The sequence below is a fragment of the Alnus glutinosa genome, chromosome 5, assembly GCF_958979055.1.
Source record: "Alnus glutinosa chromosome 5, dhAlnGlut1.1, whole genome shotgun sequence".
Taxonomy (NCBI): Eukaryota; Viridiplantae; Streptophyta; class Magnoliopsida; order Fagales; family Betulaceae; genus Alnus; species Alnus glutinosa.
Window position 1 is genome coordinate 28,489,322 of NC_084890.1, and position 12,685 is coordinate 28,502,006.

General features: G+C 39.0%; 1 protein-coding gene across 1 annotated transcript; it reads right to left on the reverse strand.

Moving 5' to 3' along the window:
- Positions 1-3,798: 3,798 nt before the first annotated feature.
- LOC133869211 (uncharacterized) lies at positions 3,799-4,936 on the reverse strand. Its single transcript, XM_062306170.1, has 2 exons — positions 3,898-4,936; positions 3,799-3,809 (listed from the first exon to the last, which is right to left on the reverse strand). Exons 1-2 carry the CDS (start codon positions 4,934-4,936, stop codon positions 3,799-3,801), a joined length of 1,050 nt encoding a protein of 349 aa, XP_062162154.1.
- Positions 4,937-12,685: the final 7,749 nt, after the last annotated feature.

Below are 12,685 nucleotides of genomic sequence, written 5' to 3' on the forward strand. Positions count from 1 at the left end.
CTGCCGATGCCTTGATGCATGGCGAGGACAGTGGTTATATAGAAGAAGAAAAGAGCTGTCGTGGCTAACAGGTTGGTGCATGGGCTCAACGTGGGTTTCATTGGACTGAGACATGGCAAGAAGTGTCTGGAGATTTTTGCAATTTGTCACGAGAGAGATGAAAGGTGGAAGACGTCGTGCGAGTGAAAAAAAAATAATACTTCTTTAATTAAACGACGCCGTTCAAGAGGACTGATGATTTGATTATTTTTTTTTTTAAAACATATATATATATATATATATATATATATATATATATATATATATATATTTATATCTGTAATCATTCTTTTAAGCTCAAAAAAAAAAAATATTGAAAGAATTTGGGGTGTTATAACCTTCCCTCCTTAAAAAAATTTCGTCCTCGAAATTAACATAACTAATTACTCAGCATATTATATTGCAAACGGTAACAGCAAAATAAGATTTATTTAATAAACAATCACAGACATAAACAATTATACCTGATATACTAGCTTTCCTCACTAAAAAGAGATGGGTATCTCTTGCGTATATCGTCCTCTAATTCCCATGATGCTTCTTCTATCTCGTGATTCCTCCATAAAACTTTCACTAATGGGATGCTCTTGGTGCGTAATTCTTGAATCTTACGATCTAACAACTTTACTGGAATCTCTTCGTAGGTCAGATTTTCCCGTATTTGCAATGGCTCATAAGTGATCACATGTGATGGGTCTGAGATGTATTTCCTTAGCATGGAGACGTGGAAAACATTATGTACTCCATCAAGGTTTGGTGGCAAAGCTAACCGGTAGGCAACAGGCCCTACCCTTTCTAAAATCTCAAACGGTCCAATGAAGCGTGGGCTCAATTTTCCTTTCTTCCCAAATCTAGCTACTCCCTTCATTGGTGCCACTTTTAAAAACACTTTGTCGCCCTCTGTGAATTCTAGATCTCTACGACGTGTATCTGCATAACTTTTCTGTCTATCTTGAGCTGCCGACATCCTCCGTTGAATCAATGTGACTTTGTCTAAAGTGTCTTGGATAATATCTGGCCCTAAAATTCTACGCTCTCCCAGATCGTCCCAATAAAGTGGAGAACGACATTTCCGCCCATATAATGCTTCATAAGGAGCCATACTTATACTGGCTTGGTAGCTATTGTTGTAAGCAAATTCTATCAGGGAAAGATATTTTATCCAGCTTCCTCCAAAATCTAACACACAAGCTCGCAACATATCCTCCAAAGTCTGAATGGTTCGCTCGGACTGTCCATCCGTCTGTGGGTGATAAGCAGTGCTAAATCGTAATTTCGTCCCTATTGCTTCTTGTAAACTTTTCCAAAATCTTGACGTAAAACGAGGATCTCTGTCTGACACTATTGATCCTGGCACTCCATGTAATCTGACAATCTCGTGCAGATAAAGTTCTGTTAGCTTCTCCATTGAGTGCTTCACTTTTACTGGAATGAAGTGTGCAGTTTTTGTCAGTCTATCAACTATAACCCATATTGCATCATGACCGGTCTGCGTCCTTGGTAATCCTACCAGAAAATCCATTGCTATTGAATCCCATTTCCAAACTGGTACCTCTAAAGGTTGCAACGGTCCTGCAGGCCTTTGATGTTCAGCCTTGACCTGCTGACAGGTAGAGCACCGTTCCACAAATTCGGCGATGTCCCGCTTCATTCCATTCCACCAGAAATATTTCTTGAGATCGCAGTACATCTTCGTTCCTCCAGGATGTACTGAATATGGAGAGAAGTGTGCTTCTTCTAATATTAGTTTCTGAATCTCCTCATTATTGGGTACACAAATTCTATTTTGATATCTGAGCAGCCCATCTGATGTAATATAGAACCCCAGTCCTTCCTTGATCTTCTCCTCCTTTAAACGAATGGTCTCATCATCTTTTCCTTGGGCTACACGAATCCTCTCCAGAAGAGTGGGTTGTATCTCCAATTTCGCCATTAGAGCTTGCACTTCTCCCAGAACAACTTCCAATTCAAACCTTTCAAGATCTGTTTGCAATTCACGTGGCAAAATCTTTAAACATGCTACTCCTCCTCTAGACTTTCTGCTCAGTGCATCAGCGACTACATTGGCCTTTCCAGGGTGGTAATTGATTACACAATCGTAGTCCTTAATTAATTCTAACCATCGCCTTTGTCTCAAGTTTAATTCCTTCTGTGTGAACAAGTATTTGAGACTTTTATGGTCCGTAAAAATTTCACATTTTTCTCCATAGAGATAATGCCTCCAAATTTTTAATGCGAATACTACTGCAGCAAGCTCCAAATCATGAGTGGGGTAGTTTAGCTCGTGATTCTTGAGTTGTCGAGATGCATAGGCTATTACCTTACCGTTTTGCATAAGAACACAACCAAGCCCCTTTCTAGAAGCGTCGCTGTAGATGACAAATCCGCCGGATCCGGAAGGAAGCGTCAAAATTGGAGCAGTCACTAGTCTTTGTTTTAGTTCTTGGAAGCTACGTTCACATTCCTCAGTCCACTCGAAGCGAGCATTCTTCCTTGTCAAAGCAGTGAGTGGGCCTGACAATTTTGAAAATCCTTCCACAAAACGCCGATAGTATCCTGCCAATCCAAGGAAGCTTCTAATCTCGTGGACATTGGTAGGCCTTTCCCAATCAACAATTGCTTCAACTTTCTTGGGGTCCACCGAAATACCTTCTTTAGAAATTACGTGCCCGAGGAAAGAAATCTTTTCCAACCAAAATTCACACTTGGAAAATTTAGCGTAGAGTTGCTCATCTCTAAGCTTATGCAAGACAATTCTCAAGTGGTCTTCATGTTCCTCTAGGTTCTTGGAGTAGATTAAGATATCATCAATAAATACTACCACAAATTGGTCCAGAAATTCTCGGAACACCCGATTCATTAAATCCATAAAAGCTGCCGGTGCATTAGCTAATCCAAATGGCATTACTAAAAATTCATAATGGCCATAACGTGTGCGGAAGGCTGTCTTGGGTATGTCTTCCTTTCTTATCTTCAGCTGATGATACCCTGACCTAAGGTCGATCTTTGAGAAAATTTGCGCACCTTGTAGTTGATCGAACAAATCATCTATGCGGGGCAAAGGATACTTATTCTTGACGGTGATTTTGTTGAGTTCCCGATAATCAATACACATCCGCATCGTGCCATCCTTCTTTTTAACAAAGAGCACTGGTGCTCCCCATGGGGATACACTTGGGCGTATAAACCCTTTGTCCAACAACTCCTGTAATTGCTCCTTTAACTCTTTCAATTCTGCTGGCGCCATTCTGTATGGTGCTTTAGATACTGAGGCAGCTCCAGGGGTTGACTCGATACAAAATTCTATTTCTCGATCAGGAGGGAGTTCTTGTAAATCTTCAGGGAAAACATCCGAAAACTCCTGAACTACAGGTATCTCTTCAATTTTCTTTTCCTCCAATGGGGTATCTCCTAAACACGCTAAGTAAGCCTGACATCCATCCTGTAACAATCTCTTACATTGAATTGCCGAAATTAGACGTGGGGCAACATTCACCTTTGTCCCTACAAATTTAAACTCAGCTTCTGATGGCAATCTAAAAATTATCTCTTTGTGATGGCAGTCAATTATAGCATGGTTGCTTGACAACCAATCCATACCTAGGATGACGTCGAACCCATGTATATCAAATATAATCAAATCAGCCAATAAGGTTCTCCCATCTACATGAATAGGGCATTTACGAACGATTTTTGTGCACACCACAGATTTTCCCACGGGGGTAGATACTATTACTCCAATCTCCAATAGTTCTATATTTAGACTAAATCTTCTAACATAATAGACTGATATAAAAGAGTGAGTAGCACCTGAATCGAATAGAACTATAGCTTTGCCAGAAAATAGGGGTAAGGTACCTGTCACCACTTCATTTTCAGTTTCTGCATCGCCAGGAGTGAGAGCATATACCCTAGCCTGGGTAAATTGTTTCTGTCCGCTTCCCTTTTGCTGAGGTTTGTCTCCCTCCTTTGCCTTGGGGCAGTCTCGTACAAAATGTCCGGTTTGACCACATCGAAAACAAACATTAGTCCCCATACGACATTGTCCTTGGTGAGGACGATTACATTTAGGACAGAGCATACTATTGAATGGGGCTGATCTGCCTTCTTCGAATTTAGCTCTATGGTTATTCCCATTTTGTCTTCGTTTCCACGATGGTTGATTATTCCTCACAGGAGGTGCAATCCTTTTTCTTGAGTCTGCCATTGCTAGAGCATTCTTCTTAATGCTGTCTTCGGCCAAGGATGCTTTGTTGACTAACTCCACAAAATCTCTGATTTCAAAACATATGACCCGATCAAGGATTCGTTGATTGAGGCCTTGTTCGAACTTCCTCACTCGGTTTTCTTCATCTGCTACTAAGTATGGCGCGAATCGAGCTAATTCATTAAATCGAGCAGCATACTGGGCAACCGTCATATTCCCTTGGGTGAGGTCCATAAATTCCCGTGCTCTAGCGTCTCTGAGGATTTTAGGAAAATAATGCTGAAGGAACTCCTTTTGAAAACACTCCCAGGAGATCGCCCTTTCATTTCCTAATTCTTGGACTAGTAGAACTTTCTTAGCATTCCACCATCGTTTGGCTTCACCAGACAGTCTGTAAGTGGTATATTGTACCTTCTGCTCCTCTGTACATCCTGCCAGCTGTAATATTTCTTCAACGTCTACTAGCCAATTCTCAGACTCTATAGGACCTTGTTTCCCGTCAAACATCGGAATGTTAAGCCTTTCAAACCTTTTGAATGGGCAACCTTGCTCCCCGTCGCGAGGTATCTCGCTTCTGTAGTCGGTTATGGCTGTGACGAACTGTCTAGCCATATCTTGAAACATTTGAGCCACATCAGGGATAGCTTCGGTCCTTATGCCTTGCGATGATCCTTCTCCTTCGTCAGCCATCGCTCTGCAACGTGTCGTGTTTTAGAATTTCCTATCTCTTAAAATAAAATTTTAATCATAAGCGTAGTGATGCAACCTATCCTAAGTCTAGGTTTTCATGTTGCTACCTAGGTTTTCAGCAAGTCAACATATGATTGACTATGCTCTGATACCATGCTGTCACGCCCCCGTTTTGGGATGTAAGGGGATACGTGAACTTGAGAAAAATAAAATCATCCACAAATATAATTCTTTTTATATTAAAAGAGGATAATACAATAAACACAAAATGTAGATTAATACCCATAATTTCACATATGTTATAAGTCTTCGTAATATTTCAGCTAATACAAACAGCCAGGGATCACAAAATAAAACACTGATCATATACAAAAAAAAAACTAATCCGGTCTTCGAACTACTTCTTGGAGGTAACTTCTACTATCTCCAAACTGGTCCGGACTAGCAGTGTCATTACTATACATAAACAAAATAAATCCCTGACTAAACGTTATGATCACGGGCTATCAAAACAAACATAAACCCACTGATCGGCATCAATGGGCCAGAACTGTGAATCATCATAGGTAGCGACCCCTATGGGTACGCCCGCTATGAGGATGATGATATGAAGCGCCATCTGAAAAGAATTGTAAGGGTAAGGGGGTGAGTTCAACAACTCAGTAAGTAACACAACAAAACATAAGATATAATATAAAATTAATTTACACATTTAAAAATTTTCACATAAATAAAAATTCAGTAATAATAAGAAACGTGCATTCATAATAATCATTCATAATGTGTAAGTTTTGTCTACCACTGGTCCACTTCCGCATTTTAACCATGAGCGGTGCACGTTGGGCTCGTCCAAAGGACCGATCCCGAAGGACCCATAGGCTCATCCTGTCGTCACAGGGGAGAGCTGCCGGGTTAGGAAGCTCCCTAGGTGAGAACCTCCCCGGCCGATAGCCCCACACTTTTGGTGTGGTTGCCCTGCTACCCAGCATTGTAATTAGTATAAGATCCGGATCACAGCATTATGGTACCGTGTGACAAAACTTTGTGTGGTGCACATAAAACAAGTATTCAATCATAATTTCATCATCATGTTCATATAGTGCGCATGTAGCACATATGTCATCATCCTCATTCTCATGATGCACATCCAGCATATAATGACCATCTTCATTCATTCATGTGATTACAAATAACATATTCATTATTTCATACCTGAGATAATAGAACAATTAATGTTAAAGTGAAAGTCTTTCGAAAATTCCCGACATTTTTCTTTTGAAAGGATTTTATTTAAAAACTTGCCGGGGTTTTTAGGGTTGTGTTTCCTTACCTGAATTTTCTGAGTGTAACTAGTTCCTCCTTCCTAGATTGGATCACAAGAATATATTTTTAGAGGATAAAATAATCAAATTTGGTGCACAATATATTGAATTAGATTAGCTAAAAGACTACTGTATTTTACGGCAAGCATCAAACCAATATTCTCCACATGTTTATTGACAAATTTGAAAGATACAAGTAAGGCTAAAGAACCTTAAAGTCCATATAGATTATGACAAATCACTTATAGTATAATATTGGCTAATGGTCCAATGATGACCAGTCTGAATGCATGTGCACCATGTAATAGTCATATAGTCTATAGGAGTTGGACTAAATACTATGTCAGATAATTAAAGCAATTGTCACTGTTTGGGCTTGAAGTCATTTCTTCTTCTTTTTTTTTTTTTTTTTTTTTTTTTTTTTTTCATATTACGTTGTTCTCTGTTCTGATGTGGATTCACTCTAAGTTTTCCAAGTACATGACACTGTCAAATGAAATAGTTCTAATGGCAACACTTAAGATGGCTTCTTTGATTTCTATCTCAACATCTAGAAACATTACTTAGCCAAACTATAAAATCGACATCCAGATTTGCAAAGCAACTCACACATAATTTCAATACTCATATAGTTGATCACAAATATAAAAGCCTTCTACAAAATATAATCACTGAATGAAGAAGTAACCTGTCGACAGCCTAATGAGGATCAAACAAGCATTTCCAAACTAAAACACCAACCAAACTCAGTTATCCATACCCAGCATCTCAAACAGAAAAATAGAAGTTAAAACCCATTCTGTTTTACGAATCAAAAGAAACTTCCCTCAAATAAAAACTGAAATCTGAACGAAGAAACCCAACAAAACCCATCTTTGAAAAACGAAATTCAAACTCCCCTGCAGCTTGCCGACGCCGAGCCGTGGCCTGCCGGCCCACTGCTCTAGCCCGCCCCAACCGGTGGTTCACCCACCGGTTCACTCTTCCTTCTCCCTCTTTCAATCTCTCCCTCATCTCTTCCTCTCAGTTGGGCTCAACAGGAAAAGAAATCAAGGAACCAAACAACTTTAAAATTTCATTACCCAATCTGCTGCTACTAAAATTCATACCAAAAAAAAAAACCAAAGCCCAAAAAAAATCTTCACCACCCGCACGTTATTTCCAAGAAGAAAAATCAAAAATTTCAATACCCGGTTGATAATTCCTCTTCCACCGAAAATCCCTCTTTGAACCAGAAATTTTCATAATCAATCACCCCAAATCAGAAACCAAAGATTACACAATCCAGTTCTAAATCATTTCTACAAAATATACTCACAGGGAATCACCGGAAAACGGCCTCCGGTGGCGTCGCCGGCGCGGGACCGCGGCCCGCCGGCCCTGCGGTTCCGTCCGCCCAGTCCGGTGGCTAGCCCACCGGCTGGGTCTTCTCTCTTCCCCACCTCCCTCACTCGGCCGGTCTCTCCCTTTCCCCACTCTGTTTTCTCAATTTTTTCCCTCTTTCCAACTCTCTCTCAGAACAGGAAAAGAAAAAGAAGAGGGAAGAAAGAAGCAGGGGAGAAAAGAAATACTAAGGGCGTCCAACCAACGAAAAAGGAAGAGGAAAGAAAGAAAATAAAATAGAATAACTTCTAGCAACATAACACTTCAAGAGTCAATTAATCGCAACCCAAAAACAGAAATTAAAGTTCAACTCAACACAGTTTAATCAGGGATTTTTCTCAGAATTACAGTGCTACGAACCACCATAAATTATTCACAAAAGCTTTACAAACGAAACAAAGAAGATTGATTACCTGCTGGGTTAAGTTCTGAAAATGACTAAGAAGCTGAATTTCCTGCCGATGCCTTGATGCATGGCGAGGACAGTGGTTATATAGAAGAAGAAAAGAGCTGTCGTGGCTAACAGGTTGGTGCATGGGCTCAACGTGGGTTTCATTGGACTGAGACATGGCAAGAAGTGTCTGGAGATTTTTGCAATTTGTCACGAGAGAGATGAAAGGTGGAAGACGTCGTGCGAGTGAAAAAAAAATAATACTTCTTTAATTAAACGACGCCGTTCAAGAGGACTGATGATTTGATTATTTTTTTTTTTTAAACATATATATATATATATATATATATATATATATATATATATATATATATATATATATATCTGTAATCATTCTTTTAAGCTCAAAAAAAAAAAATATTGAAAGAATTTGGGGTGTTATACATACTTTGCCTCATTGTTTGTGGTCGGAAAGTCTAACTTCAATGCCACTACAATTTCTTCCTTATCCGGTGTTATCAAGGCTACCCTGGCTCCGCTCCAGGACTTCATGGATGACCCATCGACATACGCTATCCACGCTTCTTTTTCAGGCGTTTCTTGACTTTCGGGGAGATTGCTGAATTTCGCAATAAAGTCTGCCAGAACTTGAGCCTTGATGGTGGTTCTCGGATAGAATTCTAGGTCAAATTCTCTGAGTTCCACGGCCCAATTTACCAACCTACCCGAGAGGTCGGGCTTTTGCAATACTTTCTTCAAAAGATATTCTGTGAGCACCCTTATAGCATGTGCTTGGAAGTATATGGTCTCAACCTTTGAGCTGAAGTGATGAAGGCGAAGACTAAATTCTCAATCCGGGGATACCTTCCTTCGGCTCCGTGTAGCGTCCTGCTGGTGAAATATACAGGTTTTGCAATCCGGATTCTTCTTGGACTAAGACCGAGCTCACAACTGATGGCGACGTTGCTAGTTATAGGAAGAGAATTTCCCCTTCTTCTGGCGAGCTTAGGAGTGGTGGGTTGGCTAGGTATTCTTTAAACTGGCCAAAAGCTTCTTCGCACTCGTTGCTCCAAACAAACGTCTTCCGAAGTATCTTGAAGAAGGGCAAACATTTATTCGTTGATCGGGAGATGAACCGGTTTAAGGCTGCAATCCTCCCGGTCAATTGCTGCAGTTGTTTTGTTGTACGGGGAGCTTGCATTTCCAGCACAGCTCGGATTTTTTCTGGATTTTCCTCGATTCCTCTACTCGAGACCATAAACCCCAGGAATTTTCCTGATGAGACGCCGAAGGCACATTTTGCCGGGTTTAACTTCATATGATATCTCCTTAGTGTGTTAAAAGTTTTTTCAAGATCAGCCAGATGGCTGATCTCTTTCCGGCTCTTCACCAGCATGTCATCCACATATACTTCTACATTCCTCCCGATCTGGTCCCTGAACATTATGTTGACTACCCTTTGGTAGGTTGCACCGGCATTCTTCAAACTGAAAGGCATCATATTGTAGCAATATAACCCTCGGTCAGTGATGAAGGAAGTTTTCTCTTCATTGAGCTCGCTCATGTGGATCTGGTTATACCCCGAGAAGTAGGGGTGGGCGCGGGCCAGATTGGGCCGGATTTACATGTTTTTTACAACCCGCCTCGTAGTGAACGGGTTTGAAAATCGGGATCCGCAACCCGTGTAGTGAATGGCCAATCCGATGAGCCACGAGTAGCACAGATGGGGGACGGGTTATGCGGGTTCAAGTATTATGCATCTTGTTTGTTTTTTTTTTAAAAAAAAAAAAAAAAAAAAAAAATCTGAGCCCAAAACTAGGTGGGCTGTGTGATATTTGGAATCTTTCTATTTTATCACCTTAAAGGCCTAAATGTGATCCACTAGCCCGTGAATCTGCAGGCTCTTTACTTCCTTAGCACTTTAGCAATCAAACAAGTAAATTAAAAACTCTGATACAATCATTTTTTTGTTATGAATAAAATATAAATTGAAGGGGGCATTCTGAGAATTCACACAAGTAATATATATATATATATATATATATATATATATATATATATATATATATATAGTAGTTCATTGCAGGATCATCCTGCCATCAAGAAGATCCTGCCATCAAGAATTAGAACAAATTTAAATCAATAGCTAAGCAGAATTAAAAGTTCAACAAAAAAAAAAAACATAAACTTGGTCCAACAAGGCAACAAAAACTAAAAGTTCCAACAAAAAAATTAGAATCTTTGACCAACAAATTTAAAGTTCCAACAAAAAAGAACAAAAACTTAGTCCAACAAATTTAAAGTTCCAACAAAAAAGAACAAAAACTTAGTCGGTTAGTCCAACAAAAATTAAAAGTCCTAACAAAAGAATAGAATCCGTAATTCAGTAGAATCAATGAACACAAAAAAAAAAAAAAAAAAAAAAATCAACAATCCTATCAATAGCCAAATGCTCTAAACTAGCAATGCAGCAACAAAAAACAAGAAACCCCGCATGGTAGCATCTTCAACTAATCATCTTCAAGCAAAATGCTGATGTTCTTCAAAGTTATATCTACAAAGGAGAACTAAAAAAAAAGAAAAAAAGATTTACAATCATAATTCAAATTTGATAAATAGAGTAAGTGAATATTTAAATAATAGAAAGCTTACCTGATTCGAGCCTATAACTTTTAGCATCATCAATTATCTCTGAATCATAACCATTGCCATCGCTTATGTGTTTTGACCTTAACCAATTCTGTGAACATATCAAGGCTTTAACTGTTGTTGGAGCCAACGAACTTCGAAAAGGATCTAAAACATGCCCTCCAGTGCTAAAAGCCGACTCTGAAGCAACCGTTGTAATGGGAATTGCTAAAACATTCCATGATATTTGGGCAAGTACTGGAAATTTGGTTGAGTACACCTTCCACCAATTCAAAATATCAAAATTAACATTCATTTTCTTTACATCCTCCATCAAATACCGATCTAGTTCCGATTTACTTTCTACATCACTTTTAGAAGCCCGGTACTTTTGAAACTTACTCATGAAGTGAAATGAATTGTCACTACTCTCACTTTCATCTATTGTGGTTGACGAATCACGACCATTATGAACCCTAGAGGAACTCCCACCATTGTTGTCATAGTGATCATATAATTTGTCCAAGTGGCACCTCAATTTTGTAATCATTCGAGTTGCTTGCTCAACACTGAGAACTTCTTTGAACCAATAATCTAATGAATCCAATTTGGTGCGTGGATCAAGAACAACTGCAACAAACAACATCAAATTAACCTTATCAAGATCTCCCCAATACTTATTGTACTTCATCTTCATTTTCTCCGCCATGGCACTTAATACATGATCCCTACTCTTACTAAAAGCCTGTAAATGTGCTTGGATGCCACAAATCTCTTGGAAGTACATATTAGATGTCACATACAAAGAACCCGAAAGTTGCATGGTCACATCATAAAAAAGTTTTAAAACTTGACAAAAACCCTAACATTCTCTCAATCCTCAAAAATAGGAGGTCCCAAACCTCTTCTCCCTTGCCCTCCCTCAAACAATGTAGAAACAAAGTATCCATCTTCTTCTTCCATTAGATGTAGAGCATTTTGACATTTTTCAGCGGCTTCTAACATCTTATACGTGGAGTTCCATCTAGTTGGAACATCAAGACACAACAAACCATTAAATTGAATTTTTTCTGTCTCCATACAAGCCTTAAATTTATCAAATCTTGAAGGTGAAGATTTCACATATTTCACCGCATTTCGAACCTTCATAATAGAGTCACTAACCTCTTTTAAACCATTAGTCACAATAAGATTTAGTATGTGGGCACAACACCTCATATGCATAAACTCATTATCCAATATGGCGCCCACCTTATCTCTACTTCTCCTCTTCAAATACTCAATAGTAGTATCATTCACATTAGCATTATCAACCGTGACAGTAAAAATGCTACTAATACCCCACTCAAGCATATAAGACTCTATTTTTTTTCCCAATAGTCTCTCCTTTGTGATTAGAAATTAAAGAGAAATTTATAATTCTTTTATGTAAATTCCAATCACTATCAATAAAGTGGCAAGTGACACACATATAATTAAGATTTTGAACTGAAGTCCACGTATCAGTGGTAAGACAAACCTGTGCACCAGTTGTCAAAAATATTGCCCTAAGCTTTTCCTTCTCAGATATAAAGATCTTCATACAATCCTTCATCACAGTGTAACGGGATAGAATTTTAAATCTAAACTCAACCGTCTTCATGAAATCGTGAAACCCTTCACCCTCCACAAATTTAAAAGGCAACTCATCGACAATTACCATTTTAGCCAATGCCTCCCTTATTTTTTGAACATTATATTTTGCAATGACAAGATTGCCAACAGATCCTTCTCCTACTTGTCCTTCCTTCTTAGCATCAAAACTAAGCATTGATTGTGACTTATCTAACTTGCCAAACCTACCAGGATATTTCTTGCAACTATTTCTGATATGTGATAACATGGATGAAGTGCCTAGCCTTCTGGGGTGACAACTAAACAATTTGCTACAATACTTGCATTTTGATTTAGGATCTTCGGGATCACCCCCCTCTACCTTGGTAAAATATTCCCATACAATTGATTTTTGCACATTTGTTTTAGGTT

What these genes read in the sequence shown, in the direction of transcription:
- LOC133869211 (XM_062306170.1), bottom strand. Translation starts at nt 4,936, where the DNA reads ATGGCTGACGAAGGAGAAGGATCATCGCAAGGCATAAGGACCGAAGCT.